General features: G+C 49.1%; 2 protein-coding genes and 5 non-coding genes across 10 annotated transcripts; 1 reads left to right on the top strand and 6 right to left on the bottom strand.

The window, feature by feature from the left end:
- The first annotated feature begins 1,452 nt into the window (after positions 1 to 1,452).
- Positions 1,453 to 7,402, top strand: IDH3B (isocitrate dehydrogenase (NAD(+)) 3 non-catalytic subunit beta). Of its 3 annotated transcripts, none has more exons than XR_004033076.1 (13): positions 1,453 to 1,534; positions 1,682 to 1,762; positions 1,929 to 2,027; positions 2,121 to 2,241; positions 4,765 to 4,825; positions 4,905 to 5,037; positions 5,144 to 5,277; positions 5,369 to 5,471; positions 5,558 to 5,704; positions 5,958 to 6,052; positions 6,167 to 6,227; positions 6,959 to 7,158; positions 7,274 to 7,402. XR_004033076.1 is itself a non-coding variant. In XM_004090135.3 (12 exons), exons 1-12 carry the CDS (start codon positions 1,478 to 1,480, stop codon positions 7,043 to 7,045), a joined length of 1,179 nt encoding a protein of 392 aa, XP_004090183.1. In that variant the 5' UTR covers positions 1,453 to 1,477; the 3' UTR covers positions 7,046 to 7,401. The 3 variants fall into 3 exon arrangements, 1 of the variants encoding a protein (XP_004090183.1); XR_004033077.1 differs by lacking the exon at positions 7,274 to 7,402 and adding an exon at positions 6,437 to 6,640 and having other exon boundaries at positions 6,959 to 7,043; XM_004090135.3 differs by having other exon boundaries at positions 6,959 to 7,401.
- On the bottom strand, positions 7,403 to 13,256 carry NOP56 (NOP56 ribonucleoprotein). Of its 2 annotated transcripts, none has more exons than XM_003273423.4 (12): positions 13,125 to 13,256; positions 12,869 to 12,958; positions 12,416 to 12,530; positions 11,206 to 11,367; positions 10,835 to 11,033; positions 10,274 to 10,461; positions 10,040 to 10,191; positions 9,753 to 9,853; positions 9,238 to 9,386; positions 8,894 to 9,015; positions 8,573 to 8,710; positions 7,403 to 7,867 (listed from the first exon to the last, which is right to left on the bottom strand). In XM_003273423.4, exons 1-12 carry the CDS (start codon positions 13,125 to 13,127, stop codon positions 7,502 to 7,504), a joined length of 1,785 nt encoding a protein of 594 aa, XP_003273471.1. In that variant the 5' UTR covers positions 13,128 to 13,256; the 3' UTR covers positions 7,403 to 7,501. The 2 variants fall into 2 exon arrangements, with proteins under 2 accessions (XP_003273471.1, XP_030682449.1); XM_030826589.1 differs by having other exon boundaries at positions 7,403 to 8,420; positions 13,125 to 13,215.
- LOC115838126 lies at positions 8,779 to 8,850 on the bottom strand. Its single transcript, XR_004033169.1, has one exon. It is a non-coding gene; the product is annotated as a small nucleolar RNA SNORD57 (small nucleolar RNA).
- LOC115838127 lies at positions 9,095 to 9,165 on the bottom strand. Its single transcript, XR_004033170.1, has one exon. It is a non-coding gene; the product is annotated as a small nucleolar RNA SNORD56 (small nucleolar RNA).
- LOC115838141 lies at positions 9,605 to 9,690 on the bottom strand. The gene has a single exon (XR_004033184.1). It is a non-coding gene; the product is annotated as a small nucleolar RNA SNORD86 (small nucleolar RNA).
- On the bottom strand, positions 10,588 to 10,719 carry LOC115838131. Its single transcript, XR_004033174.1, has one exon. It is a non-coding gene; the product is annotated as a small nucleolar RNA SNORA51 (small nucleolar RNA).
- Positions 11,496 to 11,570, bottom strand: LOC115838142. The gene has a single exon (XR_004033185.1). It is a non-coding gene; the product is annotated as a small nucleolar RNA SNORD110 (small nucleolar RNA).
- Positions 13,257 to 22,437: the final 9,181 nt, after the last annotated feature.

The raw sequence follows: 22,437 nt of genomic DNA, 5'->3' as shown, positions 1-22,437 counted from the left end.
TGGTTGAGGTATATACAAAGGAGGGACTTATCACAGAGAACTTAGCTAGTGGTTCTTAAATTTCAGTGTGTATTAACGGGCAGCCTGTTACAGATATATTTTCTGGGCCCCCATCACTGAGATTTGGATTCAGCAAATGAGGTATGACTCACAAGCCTGCATTTTTAACAAGAGCTCTGGTCCATCTGGATAGGTGATCCAAAACCATACTTTCAGAAGAGTGGGTGAGGCAAATCTTCCTGTACCAGTTTGTCTTTAGGTGTGTCAATTGTACACACCTAAAATCGTGACTGGAGGCCGGGCTTGGTGGCTCACGCCTGTAATCCCAGCACTTTGGGAGGCCAAGGCGGGCGGATCACGACGTCAGGAGATTGAGACCACGGTGAAACCCCGTCTCTACTAAAAATACAAAAAAAAAAAAAAAAAAAAAAAATTAGCCGGGGTGTGGTGGCGGGCGCCTGTAGTCCAGCTACTCGGGTGCCAGCTACTCGGGAGGCTGAGGCAGGAGAATTGCTTGAACCCAGGAGGTGGAGGTTGCAGTGAGCCGAGATCGCGCCATTGTACTCCAGCCTGGGTGACACAGCGAGACTCTGTCTCAAAAAAAAAAAAAAAAAAAAAAATCGTGACTGGAATTGTTTTGAGACGGGTCTCGCCCTGTCTCCCAGGGTGGAGTGCAGTGGTGCCATCACGGCTCACTACAGCTTCCACCTCCTGGGCTTAAGTGATCCTCCCACCTCAGCCTCCTAAGTAGCTGGGACTACAGGTGTGTCACCATGCCTGACTAATTTTTAAATTTTTTGTAGAGTCGAGGTCTCCCTATGATGTCCAGGCTCTTTTTATTTTTTATGATTGTTACTTTAAGGATCAGTCTGAAATTCCCTTTAGTCACACTTACACGCTTGAACTCATTTCTGGCACTAGTTATGGGTCTGTCCTGGGGAGCTGAAGTCCGGGACACACTGTTAGGGAAATAACTTGTCAGAGCAAAGAACAAGACCCCGTAAGAAAAAAACTACGAGGCAACGGGTAATACAGAGGTACTGGGCACTCTGGGAGACTGGCGGAGAAACCCGACACACACCTCCCATGGTCCGTACTATGTCACTCGAGAGCCTGACATACAGGTATTCAGTGAGTACTGGTTAAAAGAACAACAAACGCATTGACACAAAAATTTTAACAGCTTCCCAAGGATTTTCTCTCAATCTCTTTTTAAGCTCAGGTCCTCGTCTGATAAACATGACGCTACATTTTTCCCCCTAATGTTATTTTGAAGTTTCGACGCAGATTAAATATGGCGACTGAAAACAAAGCAAGAGACAAAGTGCTTGCGCATCCCATGACCTCCCCACCGGCAAGAAAGAGGAGAAACAGATGTGAGCAAGCAGTTCTGGTTGGCGCAGAGGGAAGTGCCAGGAATTCAATACAGGCCGGAAGTCGGGGTACGGGGCCGCGCCAGCTTCAGGCGTCACTTCCCATGCGACTTCCTTCGGGAAACATGGCGGCACTGAGCGGTGTCCGCTGGCTGACCCGAGTGAGGCCCCGGGACCTGTCGGGCAGGGGCGGGCGAGAGAGCGGAGAGTTTGTCCTAGGGTTTCCTAAACAGGGCGAAGTCACATGTAGTGTTCGGGGTCTGGATGTCTCAAATCTGACCTTATATGCTTGTGTGTCCCTGTTGCAGGCGCTGGTCTCCGCCGGGAACCCTGGGGCATGGAGAGGTCTGAGTACCTCGGCCGCGGCGCACGCTGCATCGCGGAGCCAGGTATGCACGAATCTGGCTGGGGTCTCGCTCACGACCCTGTCCCTTCCTCGCTGCTCCCTCCCCTGGCTTTTCCCCACCCCTCCCGGGTCTCCCCACTTCCCTACTCCCAGGATCCGTGCTCCCGCCCCAGCTCTATCTTTACTTCTGCCCTCTTCCCCCAATTCAGGCCGAGGACGTGAGGGTGGAGGGCTCCTTTCCCGTGACCATGCTTCCGGGAGACGGTGTGGGGCCTGAGCTGATGCACGCCGTCAAGGAGGTGTTCAAGGTGAGTGGCCTCGGGGATCAGACAGTAGAGGACAGTAGTGTGTTGGAAAGGACTTGGCCTTGACTGTGATGTTTTGGGAACCTGTCTCTGAAGGCTGCCGCTGTCCCAGTGGAGTTCCAGGAGCACCACCTGAGTGAGGTGCAGAATATGGCATCTGAGGAGAAGCTGGAGCAGGTGCTGAGTTCCATGAAGGAGAACAAAGTGGCCATCATTGGTATGTGTGCCCTCTTGCCACTTGTCCATGTGCCATTTAAAATCAAATGACCAAATGTTTATTAAGCCCTTCTCCCCACATGGCGTGTAATTATATTAACTCTCCAGGGCAACCACCACTGGTATTTGGACATTTGTTCCCTTCCATTGGGAACCCAGGAGTTGAGAGATCATGTCAGCTTTCTATGCAGAAAAGTTCCAGGGGTTCTGAGTCTGTCCTGAGACTACATCAACTGTCATCAAATCTTATTCATTGCATTTCTGGAATACCACTTTTAGCTGCCCCTTTTCTTTTCTTTTTTTCTTTTGCCTCCCTTCCTTCCTCTTTCTTTCGTCTCGCTCTGTCGCCCAGGCTGGAGTGCAGTGGTGTGATCTCGGCTCACTGCAACCTCCCCCTCCCCGGTTCAAGCAATTCTCCTGCCTCAGCCTCCTGAGTAGCTGGGACTACAGATGTGCACCACCACACCCAGCTAATTTTTGTATTTGTTTTGTTTAAGACAGAGTCTTGCTCTGTCGCCCAGGCTGGAGTGCAATGTTGCCATCTCAGCTCACTGCAACCTCCGCCTCCCGGGTTCAAGCGATTCTCCTGCCTCAGCCTCCTGAGTAGCTGGCTGGTATTACAGGAGTATGCCACCACGCCTGGCTAATTTTTGTATTTTTAGTAGAGATGGGGTTTCACCATGTTGGTCAGGCTGGTCTTGAACTCCTGTCCTTGTGATCTGCCTGCCTTGGCCTCCCGCAGTGCTGGGATTACAAGTGTGAGCCACCATGTCCAGGCTAATTTTTGTATTTTTAGTAGAGACAGGGTTTTACCATGTTGGCCAGGCTGGTCTCGAACTCTTGACCTCAAGTGATCCACCCACCTCTGCCTCCCAAAGTGCTGCAATTATAGGCATGAGCCACCGTGTCTAGCTGCCCCTTTTGTCTTCTGCGCTTTAATCTCCTCATTTGATATTTTTGGCCTCTGGTTCTGCCCCCATAGTTCATCTTCCATATCTCTTTTCTTGGAAAGAACAGCCTGATTTTCCAGGCCCAGCCTTACCATAGGAAAGTCAGTACTTTATAAGTTGGCCCTTAACTTTTCTGCCTTGGTTCCACAACTCTTGTTCTGTGCTTCAATCACACTAGATTGTGTGTTAGATTCCAAATATGTACTACCTGACTTATACTGTTCCCTCTACCCAGAACGTTCTTTCTTTGATGCTACCTGTTAGAGTCCTTCTCACTCATTCACTGTATTAGTTTCCCATAGCTGCCATAACACACTACCATGAACCTGGTGGCTTATCATAACAGAAATGTATTCTCTCACAGTGCTGGAGGCCATAAGTCTGAAATTAAGGTGTCGGCAGGGCCCTGCTCCCTCTGAGGTTTAGGGGAGAATCCTTTCTTGCCTCTTCTGGTGGCTCCTGCTGTTTTTTGACTTGTAGATGCATCACTCCAATATCTGATTGTGGTTTTCTTCCCTCTCTGTCTCGGTATCATTTTTCTCCTGAAATGTTTAGCCCTGGATGGGACGATTTTTTCTCAAGATCCTTAACTTAATTACATCTGCAAAGCCTCTTTTCCCAAATAAGGTCACATATATAGGTTCTGGGGCTCAGGGCATGGACAGTCATCTCGGAGATCATTGTTCAGCCCATTGTGCTCACATAACTTAAGGCGTGGCTGAAGTGCCAGCTCCTCTGTGCTATATCTTGATATTACTGGAGAGGATTTCCTCTTTGTGTTGCTATGCAAGTTTGCCCTGGTATTTATCATGTCTTTGATATTTTCTGTCTTTCCCAGTGTTCTGTTTGCTTCTCAAGGGCAGGAGTTGTATGGTTTTAGTTGTTATCCTTATTGCCTGACATATAATTGATACTCATCAGTAGATGTTGGGTTAAAAAATGTCAAATAAGGGGAAGGCACAGAAACATCTTAAAAAGATCACAGATCTGCTAGCATTGTTTTTCAACTTGTTGTTAAACCCAGGCTCTTTTTTGATAAATAGAAAAAATCTGTTCTCCGTTTTGAAGTTTCAACATAAATATGTTGACTAAAAATAAAGCATTAAGGCTGGGGCGGGCGGGTCACTTGAGGTCAGGAGTTCGAGACCAGCCTGGCCAACATGGTGAGACCCCACCTCTACTAAAAGTACAAAAAATTAGCCAGGTATGGTGTCACATGCCTGTAATCCCAGCTACTGAGGAGGCTGAGGCAGGAGAATTGCTTGAACCTGGGAGGCGGAGGTTGCAGTGAGCCCAGATCGTGCCACTGCACTCCAGCCTGGGTGACAGAGTGAGACCCTGTCTCACACACACACACGCACACACACACAAAATGCAATAGATGAAATGTTTCTGGCTTTAACTACATTATTATCATTTGTCCCTTGCCCCCAGAGACAATTTAAAAGTTACTGATTTGGGAGTGGGAGATGGGAGTCTGGGTTACATTATGTTCCTAACGGGGTTAGACACTGGTCTGGGTTCCCTTGGGCTTGGCCTGTGCCTGACACTCCTTTTCCATTTTGTTTTCACAGGAAAGATTCATACCCCGATGGAGTATAAGGGGGAGCTAGCCTCCTATGATATGCGGCTGAGGTAGGTGGTCTGGGTGGGGCGAATGGTTGAGAGGTGCCAGGGCACCAGGAGCAGAGCTGATGGCCTTGCCCATCCTCAGGCGTAAGTTGGACTTATTTGCCAACGTAGTCCATGTGAAGTCACTTCCTGGGTATATGACTCGGCACAACAATCTAGACCTGGTGATCATTCGAGAGCAGACGGAAGGGGAGTACAGCTCTCTGGAACATGAGGTGAGGCCCCAGAAACTGGGGGAGGGCAAGGATGAAGATGGGAGAGAGGTGGAGCTCCTTGTTTCCCTTCCCAGTGTCACCTAGCTGCTGCTGTCTTCTTACCCAGAGTGCAAGGGGTGTGATTGAATGTTTGAAGATTGTCACACGAGCCAAGTCTCAGCGGATTGCAAAGTTTGCCTTTGACTATGCCACCAAGAAGGGGCGGAGCAAGGTCACTGCTGTCCACAAGGCCAACATCATGTGAGGGACATAGCTTTGTGTAGGATGGGTTCCTGGGAAGGTAGCCCCTGTATTTTGTTGGCTGATTCTGTCCCCTTTGGCCCATGGACAGGAAACTTGGGGATGGGTTGTTCCTGCAGTGCTGTGAGGAAGTTGCTGAACTGTACCCCAAAATCAAATTTGAGACAATGATCATAGACAACTGCTGCATGCAGGTGAGGCCTCCCCACATCTCCACTCATGGGGCGGAGGCGGAGGGTGGGGAGTGGAATTTACCTCATGCCTACATCTCACCCTCTAGCTGGTGCAGAATCCTTACCAGTTTGATGTGCTTGTGATGCCCAATCTCTATGGGAACATTATTGACAATCTGGCTGCTGGCCTGGTTGGGGGAGCTGGTGTGGTCCCTGGTGAGAGCTATAGTGCAGAATACGCAGTCTTTGAGACGGTGAGTGAGGCTGCTTTCTCCCTCGGCCCTTCCTACGTGCCCTTCCTCTGACCTCAAGTCCGCCATTCCTCTCCCATCCCAATATCTCCACTTCCTAAGTGATCTTGGCCTGTTCTTCCCCCACACTGCCCACCATGCCTCTTTTCAGTGACCCTGGCCTGAGCTCCCCCTCCCATAATGTCCTTTTCCAACCTAAGCCTCTGCGTACCCCTCCTGCCTCCTCCCAGTGTCTAGCCTGCCCCTCTCTCCACAGGGTGCCCGGCATCCATTTGCCCAGGCAGTGGGCAGGAATATAGCCAATCCCACGGCCATGCTGCTGTCGGCTTCCAACATGCTGCGGCATCTTAAGTAGGTCATGGGAGGCTGTGGGCAGAGGTTGGGTGTTGTGAGGAGGAGCCAGGTGGGGAAATTAGCGGGAGGTGTCTTGGGGGAATCACAGTTTCTTCCTGTCCATATCCACAGTCTTGAGTATCACTCCAGCATGATTGCAGATGCAGTGAAGAAGGTGATCAAAGTTGGCAAGGTGAGTTGAGAAGAGTAGTGCTGGCTGCAGGATTTAGAGTAGTTCTGGTGTCAGCACTTAGCACTACTCTCTGGGGAACCTGAATGGGGGTCTCCTTTCCCCCCAGGTCCCCAGAACATCTGTTCCCTGACATCCCTGCATCCCTCAGGGCTGTTCTTCACCTCCCTTTTCTTGGCTGTTTCATCCTTTTGATCTCTTTTGCCTCTTAGATCCCATCTGCTGTTCCCTCTTTCCTGCTCCATCCACTGCCCTTTTCATGGGCCATCTGAATGCAGAACTTGCAGCTCTCCTTGGGGGTGGAACAGCAAGGGATACAGGCAGGCTGAAGCATCAGCTTCACCTCCACACCCCATCTCCTTTCCGCTGTGATTCTTTCCTTCCACCTGGTCTTGTCTCTATTTCTTCCAAGGAAGGTAGCCACATCCTGCCTCTGATCTGCATTTCCCATCATCTTTGCCTGCTCAGTAGCCACCTCCTGCCTCTGATCTGCATTTCCCATCTTTGCCTGCTCAGCCTCCTGTCCTGCCCTGGCTGCAGCACAGCTAATAGTGGCTTAAGAGGAGTGGCAGGTCCATGTGCTTCCCATCCTGGCTCCTTCCATTCCTGTGCATTGCCTCTTTTTTCTGGCTGTCACGCATTCTTGGATTCCATTTCCTCAATCACATTGCCCTACCTCCCTTCATGGGCTCTCTTTTCTCCCTCCCCACGGCTGTTGCCGGTGGTGGCTGTAGGTGCGGACTCGAGACATGGGCGGCTACAGCACCACAACCGACTTCATCAAGTCTGTCATCGGTCACCTGCACCCCCATGGGAGCTAGAGCCCTTTATTTCTTCCAACCTTGCAAGGACCACACTCCCCATACCCTTCAGTGCAGTGCACCAGGGAAGAGACCTTGTGCCTTTAGGCAGTGGACCATGGCCACCTTGCTGGGTAGAGCCTAGGTTGTCCTTGGGCCGGCTTCCTTAGGGGACAGACTGTTGGGTGGTGATGGGGATTGTTAGGATGGAGCCCAGGCCACATAGATGATGATGATTCTCCCCCACAGGTTCGAACCTCTGACATGGGTGGCTATGCTACTTGCCATGACTTCACTGAGGCTGTCATTGCTGCCTTGCCCCACCCATAAGCCCTGTCCATACCCATGTAAGGTGTTCAATAAAGAACATGAACCAACTTTTGTGAATTTGTTTTTATTGGGGAACACGGCACAGGGTGGGAAGTGTCACCTTGGGCTATGGTATGCCCCACCTCCCAGAGAATGTCCATTTGCATTCTAATCTTCCTGGGATGCTTTATGGAACTTTTTCTTCTTCTTGGAGCTGCTCTTGCCAGCCGCCTCTTCAGGCCCACTGCTGACCGGCTCCTCTTTGGAGAATTTCCTCTTTTTCTTGGAGCCACTTCTGTGGCCTGCCTCTTCGGGGTCATTAACTGTTTCTTCCTTGGGTGAAGACTTCTTCCTCTTGGGAAGACTGGTGCTGCCAGCGGTCTCTTCAAGATCACTACTCATCAACTCCTCCTTGGAAAAAGACTTCTTTTTCTTGGGTTTGGAGAAAGAGATAGATGGATCTTCCATTCCATTCTCCTGAGGAACCTCCTGGGGCTTTTGCTTTTTCTTCTTTTTGGGTTTTTCACTCATCTCCTAAAGGGAAGGACGGGAACAGGCTGTGAGAACAGTGCTCATTACATCTTCAGCAATTAAGTAGCTAAGGCAGGGGAACCTGTGTGGTTAACATTGCCCAGTTTCTGGGATCGTTTAATTGTGTGGGTATAACTTTAGAAATCCATCCCAAAGGCTGTCCCAAATTAGAAGGAAAACATGTAATGAGAAATTACCTCAGCCCATTAAAAAAAAAAAGCTAAAGAAACACCCACCATGCTGGTCGCAACAGAACCATCATGCCAAGTTCCAGACAGGGCCCTGAAACACTGTTTAAGAAACTGGGTGCTAAATGAAAATCTCAGGGAGAATGATTGTAGCTTAGCACATTGGGGACCTCCCTGCCCCCATCCCCACTGTGAAACACTACCACCTCCGGACACATGTCTGATAATAAGCAGAGCAGGAATTTACACTACCCCAGGTTGAGGACTCCTGGGAGGCAGCCGAGGACAGAACACACATGCCCAGGGAACGGGTGTGAGCTACAATCAGCTCTCTGGGCTCTTGAGCAAGTTCAGCACCTATCTCCTTCCTATAGAATCAAGAGGTAGTTTTAGATGTTTCAGGTCCTTGTTTCAGTCCAAAAGCCTGGACTCAAGACCATAGCTTGATGCAGCACATCCTTTGTTCTGCTGTTGAAAATCCTACAACCTAGGATCTGCCAGGGCCGTGCTGCCTACTGACCTCACACTCCTCTGGAGTACTACTGCTGTTTTCTGAAGATGCGAGGGCAAGTGCAGCCAGCCGTTTCTTTTCCTTCTTTAAGCGTTTCTTCTCCTGTTTCTCCAGCTTCCTAGTAATCTCTGCAGCCGCTTCCTCTGCCTGGTCAAAGAAAAGTGCTAAAGGCCTGAAGACCTCTGGTGCTCTGAGGACTCCTTTCTGGCTTTATTGGATCAGGCTCATTAAATCAGTTTTTTTGCCTCCATTCTACAAGGTCAGGCTCAGACAGTTCATCACCTCCAACAGCTAGCTATGCCACTCCACACCCAGCAAGGCCCAACTGACCTGAACCATTGCTTCCTTCATGACATCCAGATTCTTTCGTGGTATCTCTCCAGTCTCATAGAAGGACAGTCGCTCTTCAACTTGTTCTCGAAGCTTCTCCCCGAATACACTCGTGGGCACCTCTGGATGTGTGTGGGTGACAAAGCCTGTCAGCCCAAAGAGACAAACTACCCCAACCCTGTGTTCCCTCTACCCTCAGCTTCACTCAGACCCAGAGTCTCAACACTCACTAGGTGAACTGCTGTTGACGAAAAATATTGCCATCATTGTGGAAGCTATGGTTGCAAGTCTCCCCACCCATCCACCCAGCCCCTTCTCACACCTGCCAACCCCCTCCCCCATACCAGAGAAGCAATCGATTCGTGAGGCAATACTGCATTTGTTTGCCAGGTATCGGGAGATGCGGCCTTTGTTCTTGGCAGCTGCTCGACCAATGAAGGTGGAGTGGAAAATGAGTCCATATTTTGGAGTGTTACCCCTTGTCTTCAGGGCTCTGAGAGAACATTCAGTGGAGAGTTTAAGATCAGAAATTTCAACCCCATTAGCCAAGGCAGCCCAGCTCCTCCTCTCCTCTCACCCCAAAGTCCTGAGTCAGCCTCAGGCCAGATTGGATTTCTACCTCAGTGCATGCCAACCCATAGCTCCCAGAGGCAGAGGGAAGGCATCCAATGTCGCTGACCTGGAGACTTGGTCCCTTTGCTGGGCCCTGGGAATCACTCAGACACCAGGACTGGCCATCACCCCTATAGCAGAGGCCTGTATAGGTCAGGGAGCCCTGGTCAGCCATCACCGTGATCCCCCAACAAGCTGTGGGCACCAGAAGTGGCACCTGATTGTGGGCAGGTGCCCTCACTGGTACCTGAACAGGGCCTTTTCAGCCCCAAGGATCTGCACTGTGGATGCTGGATACTTGGCCAGGTTGGTGAGGCTGCCAGCATGTGCGATGAGACGTGCACCTACCTGGAGAGAGAGTCAAGGAATCAGTCAGAGAAACGAACTGCTGACCTGCCAGTTGCATGACAGCCCTGCTCCCCACCTCCCCATCAAGCACAACTAGGGAAGACATGGTGGGTCAGGAAATACAGCAGTGCAGGTGCACATGGCAACAGTCCTTATTCTCCCATTTTTGTGTCCCCTGTGACGCACCGCTTCCCCAATTAGGGCTGACAGGCTGGGGGCTACTTGGCTCATCTTGGAGCGCAGGTAAGTGTGTAGGCTCTGGCGGTATTCAGATAAAGACACCACACGACTGGAGAAGCTCTCGATGTTTATCAAGTCAATGGCAGATATGTCCATGCCTAGGAAAAACCAAGTGTGAATGCAAGAGGCCAGATATTTAGAGCCCCATACCTTATGCAGGCTGCCAGGCTCTGCACTGACCCATGGAGGACCGTGAGGCATCCAGAATAGCCTTAGCCTTGGCCCCATCCATTGTCAGCTCCTCCAGCTTCTCCAGCTTTTCCTCATTCAGTTCCCTTCGGTTTCCAATAAACTGGGCAAGACGGCAGTATGTGGCATTGTCGTTGATGATCTTCACCAGCTCCGGAAAGTGATACCCGTACCACTCCCTGCAAAGAGCCACAGTCACTCCCTAGCCCAGCTGCTTCATCAAAAACCATAGAGCTACAGCCTTGCCCTCTCCACACCTACTCTGCCTGGAGGAAATGGGACAAAGATCCAAATCTTCCTCAATTCTATGTTCCCCCATTCACAATACAGACCAGGCACAGGGCCTGAGCTGAGGTGTATATGGGGTAGGTTTACTCTACCTCCTCTTTCTATACAGTCAGTGTAAGAACACAGCCTGTGGTAAGCACCAGGAGGCCTAGACCCAGCCCCAGCCCACATGGTTCTACCAACAGGATGGTCAGTCCTCATCAAGACTCAAAACTAAACTATAGACCAAAGGCTCCAGTATTATGGGGGGCCCCTGCACTTTACCTGACACGCATAGAGAAGGTATTGATGTCCTTATCCAGCTGGTCCAGGAGGCTAATGGACTGGATGATCATATTGTCCACCCGGTTCACATTAAACTTAACTTTGGCACGGGAATAGCTGTGTCCCAGCCCCAGCTGTGCTTTACAAGCTGACAGATCGGTCAGACCCTTCACCAGATTGTGGAAGTGCAGACGAACTCCTAAGAAGAGGGCAGGACAGTTAACAACAAGGGGCTCTGAGCTAGCTCCCGCACCCATGGACACCAGCCAAGCCCGAGGCCTTCCCAGAAGTCACAACAAGCACCCAAGTTTCCAGAACCACCTCCCCCAAAATGTCCAGGATAACAAGAATATAACAGATGATGGTCTCACCTCGCAGGATCTCAGCTATGACGCCTCCAGTCTGGCAGTTGTACCCTAACTCCTCCTGTATTGCAGCACCAATCTTGGGATCCCCAACTCCCAAGAGTACTTTCTTCTTTTTGGACGGCAGGTGGGTCTCCAAGAGCAGGCGGAGGTCCTCATGAACAACCCCTCAGGGGAAAGAACACAGTTCCCACTAACAGGCTGAAGGATGATCAACTCTAACATCCCCTCAGCTGACTACCCTGGCCCCACCGAGCATGCTGGGATGGCATGCCCAGATCCCTCCCCATCAGGCATTGCTCAGAGACATGGAGACATCAGTGACTGCACTCAGGGGATTGACAGATTTGATTCGCAAGTCATCATTGCAAAGCCTGGCCCAGCCATGGGAACAATTGCATTCAGGTCTGATAGCACAAGTGTGCAATAAGTAATAGCTTGTAACACACCCTGGAGTATTTAGAATTTGCCTTCTGGAACCAAACCTTTTTTTCTCAGCCTGTGTTTATCCAACTGCCCTTTCCAATCAAACAGAAAGGAGAGAACCAGACACTTAATTGTGTTTAGGCAAAAACTCAGGCACAAGTAGGTGTTAAGCCAACCCCCTTTAAGAAACCCCCGCTTTGTCGAGCCGGGCACGGTTGCTAGCGCCTGTAATCTCAGCACCTTGGGAGGCTGAGGTGGGCGGATCACGAGGTCAGGAGATCGAGACTAGCCTGGCCAACATGGTGAAACCCCGTCTCTACCAAAAATACAAAATTAGCCGGGCGTGGTGGCTGGCACAGGCCTGTAATCCAAGTTACTCGGGAGGCTGAGGCAGGAGAATCGCCTGAACCAGGGAGGCAGAGGTTGCACTGAGCCCAGATCTTACCACTGCACTCCAGCCTGGGGGACAGACTCCATCTCAAAAAAAAATAAATAAATAAAAATAAAAATAAATAAATAAATAAAAAATAATTTGTCACTACACTGCCCACAAGGAAACGTAACACACATCCCACATCGTCTGCTTTAAACAGTTTGGTCTAGCACAGTTCCCAGACCTTGAGCTCTGTGAAGACAATTATTTCAAATTACACATTGTATGTCTCAAATACTGCCTCACACCTAACAGAATCAGAGCCAGCCAAGGACGGCAAATACTATCACAAGTTGCCCGAGAGGATACCGAAAGGAACCACATCTCTCTGTGATACTTGGCGGTGGCTTGACTTACCTTCAGACACGGCGTTGGCATTTTCCAAGGCAACCTGGGATGAGGCAAAGGGACAAAAGGCCACTAGACGAACGATGTTGTGGAATTTGCCCAGGTTGAGCACGGACTCCTCCACCTGGGGGAGAAAGAGGCTGAATAGTTTCCTTCCCTCCCTCCTGCCTCTACGGCGCAGTAAAGCAGCGGTTCTCAGCCTTAGAAGCTCTTAAAATATGCTGATACCTGGGCCCCACATCCCAGCTTCTGCTTTAATCGTTCGGGGGCGGAGTCACGGAGGCTTATTTCTAATTGCTAGAGCGATTCTACCCATGAGTCAAGGTAAAGACCCCCGGATCTAGAGCTTTCCAGGCCCGCCCCGAACCGCTCGGCCGGCCACGTGGGAGCGCGCGGTGCATGCTGGGACCTGCGCGATGAGGGTCCGCGAGGCCGCCAAAGGAGCCCACGGATCTCACCCACCTGCGGCTGCAGCAGACTGATCTCCTCCACTTCCTTCAGCGCCAGCAGCGCGTAGCCTACCGCGTGCTCAAACAGCACGTGCAACAGCACCTGGAACGGGAGCCGGGGCGCGAGCGTCAACGCAACCTCAGCGTCTGCTGGAACCCGCTCCCAGGGCAGGCGCAGGCCCAGGCCCAGGTTCAGGTTCTGTCTGCGGCCCGAACCCAGGCCGAAACCCCCAACGTCGCGTCGCCCGCGCCCCGCAACCACTCCTCACCATGGCGCCCGCTCCCTGGTTCGGCTCGCAATGCGGCTAGCGCGCTCCGGCGCGCGGAACCAGGCTCCAGAGGCCACGCCCTCGCCCCGCCGACCAATCGGAGACCGGGGACGACACCATCTCCGGCCTTTGGAGGGGCCGCCCGAGGTGGTATCGCCCGGAGCGCGGGCTGGGTGGCGCCGAGCGCGGGCGAGCAGGCCTTTTCTGGCCTCTGCAGCTGCGCGGGCAGGCGGGCGGGCGCGGTTGCCGGGGACGCGCGGCCCCGGTTCGGGCATTGCAGGCGGCGAAACGACTCGGGAAGGCCCTTTCGGGATAATAGTCCGGTTCCTGATGTACTTGTCATATAAGTTGCGGGCAGCAGAGCTAGGTAAAGTCGGGGCGGGAGGTCCGCGTGGGGCGCGGCGTCCATTCGGAGACCGCTGTCTAGCCGGCTTCCCGCTTCGCCCGTGGCCTCGGGCCCCAGACCCTGCGCCCCACGTCCCCGGGACCCATCCGTTCCCGTCCCCTACTCCGGGACGAGCCTCCCCGGCGCCGGGTGGGCCGCGCATCCTTTCCTCCCGCCCGTAACGGGAGCGGTGCCTGGCGCGCGCTGGCGCAGACCCTGCTGGGAACGTGGCTCGCGCAGTTTTCTTCGTACTACTAATTTTATTTATTTATTTTTTTTAAATGACGGTGGCAGGCAGTAACGTGCGAAAGAAAGACGCTCCCACGTCTTCCTAGGCCAGTTTCTTGTTGCTGTGCTGCACGGGACCCAGCTCCTTTTGCTGGGCCACGTGTTGCTCCTCCGCTTGAGCGGCTCTGAATTCTGGGCGCTGGTGATCGCTGAGTGAATCGGAGCTGCTTCCCTGTCCTTGAGGGCGTTTTTTGGGCACTCAGGCGACTCTTTAGAAATGAGTTTTGCTTTAATAATTAATATTAACGTTATAAATCCAAAACCTAGTTATACTTAAGTGGCGTATCCCCTGGTATATTTTAAAGAGTCATTCGAAGGGGATTTTTAAAAATGCTGTATAGCTATAAACTGCATTTATACATTTAATTGTTATTTTGTTAAGCGATTGAGTTACTTGACAAAATCCAAGTACATAGTTAACTCACAAATCTAATATGTCAAACCTAAAAAATATGGTTGGTAAATCTTACTCTTATGATTTCAATATGGCTTACAGATGTGGTTGAATTCTGTTACACATGTCGACTTACGAGTCAGAATCGTTATTCCGTTTAATATTTTAAAATGGAATTGCCAAATTAATCCATACATTAGCATGTTAAATTATTTTAACCGTCATGAATACATCAAATTAGACGGTTCCACAGTGTAATGGAAAATACTAATGCTAAGACTTCAATTTACTTGATTATTTCTGTCCTTAATCCTGAATCTTCCTGGAGTTACAGGTGCTTATCCACTAAACCAGGCGTTTTCAAGCAAGAAGTCAGAATGCATTAATGGACAGCATTTAAAAAAAAATAGGATTGAGTGGGCTATAATCCAGCACTTTAGGAGGCCGAGGCAGGCAGATCACTTAAGATCAGGAGTTCGAGGCCAGCCTGACCAACATGGTGAAACCCCTTCTCTACCAAAAAATAAAAAAATTAGCCGAACGTGGTGGCGCATGCCTGTAATCCCAGCTACTCGGGAGGCTGACGAAGGAGAATCGCTTGAACCCGGGAGGCAGAGGCTGCAGTTAGCCCAGATCGCGCGGCTGCACTCCAGCCTGGGCAACAGAGCAAGGCTCTGTCTCAAAAAAGAAAAAGGATTAAAGCGAATAGAAATAAGAGTGTGTTGCATAGAGTAAGGTGCTGTTCGTTGTAAAACTTCTGTCTCAACTCTACATACATATATAGAAATATATACACAAATATTTTTCATATATACACATATATTTAACTATATAAACACATTTTTTGTGTTAAGTCAGAATATAAAAAACCTGAGGGTCAATCAATGAGCCAAAAGGTAACCAGTCATACTCTGGAAAAATTTGGGTCCTCTGGTTACAAAGGAGCTGTCATGAAGTAGTTTGCTGACTTAAAGAGATGGCTGAAGAAAATTGCTTCTGCTGGTGAGATAACCAATGCTTGTGATCAGTTATGGATGTGGTATGAACACTAAAAGGATTCCTTCAGTTTTCTCATCTCCATCCCTTCAATAAAATATCTCACCCTGATACTTGTAATCTGACTCCAGTGGGATAACACAGGATTCCTGTTATCCTTGACACTTATCGAGTTATCCAGTGGGCATCACTGCAACCTGTGGTGGAGTAGACCATCTTTGCCTTCCGCTTGGACTGTCTGCTGGGTGCACTGCTCCTGTCTAGGCTCAGGTCTTCACCACCAAAGTAGACTTTTTACAAAACCTTTGGTTTCCCCTTCAAGGCCCTTTCTACTGCCAGAATGATCTTTCTAAGGCAGAATATCCAATCAGGTGCTATTTGTGGGTGCTCACAGTGTCGTGAAATATCACCTATGGTAGTTAGTTTCCAAAAATGGCCAAGATAGACGTGTGGGTGAAGCCATCCTGTGTGTCCCAGCCCCTGTCACCATCTGAGTGCAGCCGTGTAAGGCCCCAAACAAGACCAGCAGAACCACCCTCTGCATCTTGTCTACCCTGATTGTGACAAATAGTACATTGTGGTTTTAAGCCACTAAATGTAAGGGTGATTTGTTAAGCAGCAGTAAATTTGAATCAGTCAGCTCACCTGGGTTCAAGCCCCAGCTCTGCCAGTACTTACAATGTGATCTTAATCACTGAATCTTCCTGAGCTTTCATTTCCTTTGCAGAATGAAGGTTGGGGTTTCGTTCATCCCTTTAACAAACATTTATTGAAGATCTCCTGTGGGCCAGCTGTGACAATGGTGTGATACCTGGCATGCAGTGGGAGCTCAAAAAATATTAGTGGTCTTTCATCTTGCTCTTTTGTCCTTTAATCAATAAATAGCACAACAAAATGTTATATCACCTGTTTTCAGTTGAGTCTCAGTTCTCTGCAGTTATCACCTTGCATAGAAGCTACCGAAACCTCATTTTTTCTTTTTTTTGGGACAGGGTCTCCTGTAGCCCAGGCTGGAATGCAGTGGCATGATCTTTGCTCGTTGCAGCCTTGAGTTCCTGGGCTCCAGTGATCATTTTTGCCTCAGCCTCCCAAGTAGCTGGGACTACAGGTGTACACCCCCATGCCCGAACTAATTGTTTTGTAGAGATAGGGTTTCGCCATGTTGCCCAGGCTGATCTCAAACTCCTGGGCTTGAGCTATCTGCCCTCCTCGGCCTCCCCAAATGCTGGGATTATAGGTGTGAGCCACCACGCCTGGCCTGTACGTCTCTTTTTTTTTTTTTTGAAGTGGAGTCTCGCTGTGTCCCCCAGGCTGGAGTGCAGTGGCGCGATCTCAGCTCACTGCAAGCTCTGCCTCCTGGGTTCACATCATTCTGCCTTATCCTCCCAAGTAGCTGGGACTACAGGCACCTGCCACCATGCCCAGCTAATTTTTTTTTTTTTTTTGTATTTTTAGTAGCAGGGTTTCACCATGTTAGCCAGGATTTTCACGATTTCCTGACCTTGTGATCCACCTGCCTTGGCCTCCCAAAGTGCTGGGATTACAGGTATGAGCCACCGCACCCGGCCACATCTCATTTTTTAACACACCCACTTACCCTGATTCATTTCTAATACTTCATCCGTTAACTGACAGAGGTAGACACATAAAACACAGTTTAGCTTCACACAGTAAAACAGTTACATAATTCCGTTTTGCAACTTCCAGTGGCAGTAGATGGACCCTACTGTCACTCTGATTAAATGTTCTTAGAAGCTGGAAAATTCACTCAGTGTGTAAATTTGCCAATTTTTGGTATCTCAGTCTTTTCTGCGATCGTCAGTACAACAGTCTTGTTAAGATAAAGAGTTGTCTTTCTTCTTTGGCTCTTTTCAAAATGGCAAAAGTGGTCCCGATCCATACCCCAAGAGAGTATTCTTGGATCTCGGGCAAGAAAGAATTCAGGGTGAGTCCATAGAGTAAAGAGAAAGCAAGTTTATTAAGAAAGTAAAGGAATAAAAGAATGGCTACTCCATAGACAGAGAGCAGCCCCGAGGGCTGCTGGTTGCCCATATTTATGGTTATTTCTTGATGATATGCTAAACAAGGGGTGGATTATTCATGCCTCCCCTTTTTAGACCACATAGGGTAACTTCCTGATGTTGCCATGGCATTTGTAAACTTTTACGGGGCTGACAGGAACATATCAGTAAGGATGACCAGAGGATTCTCTCATTGCCATCTTGGTGGGTTTGGCCGGTTTTCCTTTACTGCAACCTGTTTTAACAGCAAGGTCTTTATGACCTGTATCTTGTGCTGACCTCCTGTCTCTTCCTGTGACTTAGAATGCCTTAACTGTCTGGGAATGCAGCCCAGTAGGTCTCAGCCTCATTTTACCCAGCCCCTGTTCAACATGGAGTTGCTCTGGTTCAAACGCCTGTGATAATGGGCACATTCTCATAGCCTAGATGCAGGGAAAAGGGGGCGATGTCTCAGGTCTTTGTGATCAGGCTCTAGTGCTGTGTCCTGGGAGCCATTAATCTCTGCTGTAACGTGGCTGCTTTTGGGCTGGCCCCTTAGGCCTGTGACTCTGTCCTCTAAGATATGCTGCTCAGCCAGTTGCTCAAAATATCTGCAGGTCTCTAGTGGTTCCATGCTGTTTGGCATCCGTGGATTCTCTCACTGAGGCATGCATGACCTTTGGGATTACCTGCCTGCCACATAATGGGGACTAGACTCATTACCAGCACGGACTTGATCATAGCTCTTGCCTCACCAATGCTGTGCTGGCCACACTCGACCCAATGTGCTGTACTGACCATCACATTGGGTCGAGTGTGGGACCTCTATTTTTTTTTCTTTTTTCTTTTTTTTTGAGACAGAGTCTCACTCTGTTGCCCAGGCTGGAGTGCGATGGCGCCATCCTGGCTCACTACAACCTCCGCCTCCTGGGTTCAAGTGACTCTCCTGCCTCAGCCCCCTGAGTAGTTGGGATTACAGGCCTCTACCACGGCGACCGACTAATGTTTGTATTTTTAGTAGAGATAGGGTTTTGCTGTATTGGCCAGGTGGGTTTGGCCATATTGGCCGGGCTGGTTTCAAACTCCTGACCTCAGGTGATCCGCCTGCCTTGGCCTCCCACGGTGCTGGGATTACAGGTGTGAGCCACTGTGCCTGGCCGGACCTCTATTTTTTAAATTTTTATGTTATGTTATGTTATGTTATGTTATGTTATGTTATGTTATTTTAGAGTCGCCCAGGCTGGAGTGCAGTGGTGTGATACCGGTTCACTGCAACTTCTGCCTTCTGAGTTCAAGTGATTCTCCTGCCTTAGCCTCCCAAGTAGTTGGAATTATAGGTGTGTGCTACCACCCCCAGCTAATTTTTTTTTTTTTTTTGAGATGAGTTTTCCTCTTGTTGCCCAGGCTGGGGTGCAATGGTGCAATCTTGGCTCACTGCAACCACCGCCTCCCAGGTTCAAGTGATTCTTCTGCCGCAGCCTCCCGAGTAGCTGGGATTACAGGCATACGCCACCACGCCCGGCTAATTTTGTATTTTTAGTAGAGGCGGGATTTCTCCATGTTGGTCAGGCTGGTCTCGAACTGCCAACCTCAAGTGATCCACCTGCCTCGGCCTCCCAAAGTGCTACGATTACAGGTGTGAGCCACTGTGCCCAGGCTAATTTTTGTATTTTTAGTAGAGATGGGGTTTCACCATGTTGACCAGGCTGGTCTTGAACTCCTGACCTCAAGTGATCTACCTGCCGTGGCCTCCCAAAGTGTTGGGATTACAGGCGTGAGCCACTGTGCCCAGTCAAGTGTGGGACCTCTATAGCAGGGGCCAGCAAACTATCAGCCATGGGCTGTGGCTTGTTTGGTAGGGCCAATAGCAAAGACCGATTTTTACATTTTTAAAGGGTTGTTTAAAAAAAAAAAAAAAAAAAGCCAGGCACACTGGCTTACGCCTGTAATCCCAACACTTTGGGAGGGTGAAGTGGGCAGATCACGAGCTCAGGAGCTCGAGACCAGCCTGACCAACATGGTGAAACCCCGTCTCTACTAAAAATACAAAAATCAGCCAGGCGTGGTGGTGCATGCCTGTAATCCCAGCTACTCAGGAGGCTGAGGCAGGAGAATCACTTGAACCCGGGAGGCGGAGGTTGCAGTGAGCTGAGATCACGCCACTGCACTCCAGCCTGGTGACAGAGCGAGACTCTATCTTAAAAAAAAAAAAAAAAAAAAAAAAGACACAGAGACTAACAAAATCCAAAATACTATTGGGTACAAATACAAAGAATTTGACCCTTTACAGAAAAAGATGGCTGGTCTGGGTTCTTGAGGCATGGGGCTTCATCTGTGCCATGGTCAGGGGAGCAGGAAGACAGGAAGAAACAGACATGGTACTTGTAGAAGTGAGAAACCCACTGAAATTAAAAAGAAATGCAAATAACTGATTAGCAAATTAGGCACAGCCGAAGAGAGTTCAGTGAACTGGAAGAGAGAGCCAAATAATTTATCTAGAATGCAACACGGAGAGATTAAGGTCTCACTCTGTCACCCAGGTTGGAGTGCAGTGGAGGCAGGATAGCTCACTACAGCCTCTAACTCCTGGGCTTGGGCAATCCTCCCATGTCAGACTCCCCAAAGTGCTGGGACTGCAGGCGTGAGCCAGGTATCTTTTTAAATGCTGGGGATACAGTAGTAAAAGTTCTGCCAAGTTCCTGCCATTATGGAGTTTATGTTCTGGTGGCTTCAGAAAGTCAAATCAGTATGTAGTGCATCAGGAGTCTATAGTGTAGGGAAGGTTGTACTGTCTCAAAGAAGCCCTCAGTGAAGAGGGGACATTTGAGCAGAGATCTTAAGGGAGCAAGGGAGGAGCTTAAGGCACAAGGGTGGAGAGCTGGGAGAGTGAAGAGAACAATGGTAAAATGGTTGAGTATCTCTAGTCTGAAAATCTGACGTTCGAAATGCTCTAAAATCTGAAACTTTTTTTTTTACACGGAGGCTCACTCTGTTGCCCAGGCTGGAGAGCAGTGGTACCATTTCGGCTCACTGCAACCTCCACCTCCCGGGTTCAAGTGATTCGCCTGTCTCAGCCTCCCGAGTAGCTGGGATTACAGGCTCCCGACACCATGCCTGGCTAATTTTTTTTATTTTTAGTAGAGATGGAGTTTCACCATATTGGTCAGGCTGGTCTCGAACTCCTGACCTCAGGTGATCCACTCGCTTTGGCTTCCCAAAGTGCTGGGATTACAGGTGTGAGCCACCGCACCTGACCCTAAAATCTGAAACTTTTTGAGGGCTGATATGATCCTCAAAGGAAATGTTTATTGGAACTTCTCAGATTTTGGATTTTCTTTATTTTTTTTAATTAATTTCTTTGAAACAGGGTTTCACTCTGTCACCCAGGCTGGAGTGCAGTGGTGCGGTCACAGCTCACTGCAGCCTCGACCTCCTGGGCTCAAGAGATCCTCTCACTTCAGCCTCCTGAGTAGCTGGAACTACAGACGTGCACCACCATGCCTGGCTAATTTTTTCTGTAGAGACAGGGTTTTGCCATGTTGTCCCGGCTGGTCTTGAACTATTGAGCTCAAGTGATTTGCCTGCCTTGGTCTCCCAAAGTGCTGGGATTACAGATGTGAGCCACTGCTCCTGGTTTATGTTTTAAAAATTTCTTATTTTTAATTTTTGTGGGTACATAGTACATGTATATATTTATGGAGTACGTGAGATATTTTGATACCAGCATGCAATTTGTAATAATCATGTCAGGGTAAATGAGGTATCTGTCACCTCAAGCATCTATCCTTTGTGTTACAGACATTCCAGTTATACTCTATTAGTTATTTTAAATTGTTCAATTAAATTATTGTTGACTGTAGTGACCCTGTTGTGCTATCTAGATCTTATTCATCTAACTATATTTTTGGACCAATTAACTATCCCCACTTTCCCCACTGCACTACCCTTCCTAGCCTCTGATAACCATCATTCTACTCTCCATCAGTTCAATTGTTTTAATTTTAGCTCCCACAAATAAGTAAGAACATGTGAAGTTAGTCTTTCTGTGCCTGGCTTATTTCACTTAATGACCTCCAGTTCCATCCTTGTCTTTGCAAACAACAGGATCTTATTTCTTTATTTTTATTTTTTTGAGATAGAGTCTCACTCTGTTGCCCAGGCTGGAGTGCAGTGGTGTGATCTCGGCTTCTTGAAGCCTCCTGGGTTCAAGTGATTCTTCTGCCTCATTCGCCTGGGTAGCTGGGACTACACCACACCTGGCTAATTTTTGTATTTTCAGTAGAGACAGAATTTCACCATATTGGCCAGGCTGGTCTCAAACTCCTGACCTCATGATCCCCCCGCCTTGGCCTCCCAAAGTGCTGGGATTACAGGCGTGAGCCACCACGCCCAGCTAATTTTTGTATTTTTAGTAGAGACAGGGTTTCACCATGTTGGCCAGGCTGGTCTCAAACTCCTGACCTTGTGATCTGCCCGCCTCAGCCTCCCAAAGTGCTGGGATTACAGGTGTGAGCCACTGCTCCCAGCTGATTTTTGTATTTTTAGTAGAGACAGGGTTCACCATGTTGGCCAACCTGGTCTCAAACTCCTGATCTCAGGTGATCTGCCCGCCTCGGCCTCCTAAAGTGATGGGATTACAGGCATGAGCCACCACGCCCGGCCTGTATATCTTATTTTGAGAAATGTCTATTCAGATCTTTTGCCTATTTTTAAATTGGATTATTATGTTTTTTCCTTAAACAGTTGTTTGAGCTCCTTATATGTTCTAGATTTTGGATTTTTGAATTAGGGATGCTCAACCTGGTAAGTATTATGCAAATATTCTAAAATCTGAAAAAGAATTTGAAATCCAAAACACTTCTGTTTGCAAGCATTTTAGATAAGGGATACTCAACCTGTACTAACCCATGACCTCTGACTTCAGAGACTTTGCAATCCTGGGAGACTGAATATAATCAGGTGCTAAGATGCAGTTGTATGCAAGCTGATCGGAAGACAATCTGGCTCAGTGTTGCTGAGGTAGACTTCATGGCAAGAAGGGATTTAGGTATTCATAGAAGGGTGTGTAGGTCATTTAGAGATGGAGGATGGAAAGAGAGTGGAAGAAAAAGCCAGAAACAAGAACCTGCTAGAGGTGTAAAATGCAACCTGGTCAGTAGTTGGACAAAAGACTGAAGGATCTAGAATGTAAGAAATCATGAATGAAAGTCAGGATGAGTGGTTTGGGTCTGATGAGACTCTTGCTTTCCC

The sequence above is a fragment of the Nomascus leucogenys genome, chromosome 13 (genome assembly GCF_006542625.1).
Source record: "Nomascus leucogenys isolate Asia chromosome 13, Asia_NLE_v1, whole genome shotgun sequence".
NCBI lineage: Eukaryota > Metazoa > Chordata > Mammalia > Primates > Hylobatidae > Nomascus > Nomascus leucogenys.
This window is presented reverse-complemented; position numbering and strand designations above follow the sequence as displayed.

Bases quoted from the DNA above. Each gene is read 5' to 3' on its own strand.
- IDH3B (XM_004090135.3), top strand. From the start codon at position 1,478: ATGCGACTTCCTTCGGGAAACATGGCGGCACTGAGCGGTGTCCGCTGG. The intron at 5,038-5,143 runs GTGAGGCCCCAG...CTTCTTACCCAG, and splicing joins ACAGCTCTCTGGAACATGAG to AGTGCAAGGGGTGTGATTGA. The intron at 5,472-5,557 runs GTGAGGCCTCCC...CTCACCCTCTAG, and splicing joins TAGACAACTGCTGCATGCAG to CTGGTGCAGAATCCTTACCA.
- NOP56 (XM_003273423.4), bottom strand. The intron at 10,192-10,273 runs GTCAGTGCAGAG...GGTTTTTCCTAG, and splicing joins TGCCTCACGGTCCTCCATGG to GCATGGACATATCTGCCATT. The intron at 8,711-8,893 runs GTCAGTTGGGCC...TTCTTTGACCAG, and splicing joins TGAAGGAAGCAATGGTTCAG to GCAGAGGAAGCGGCTGCAGA.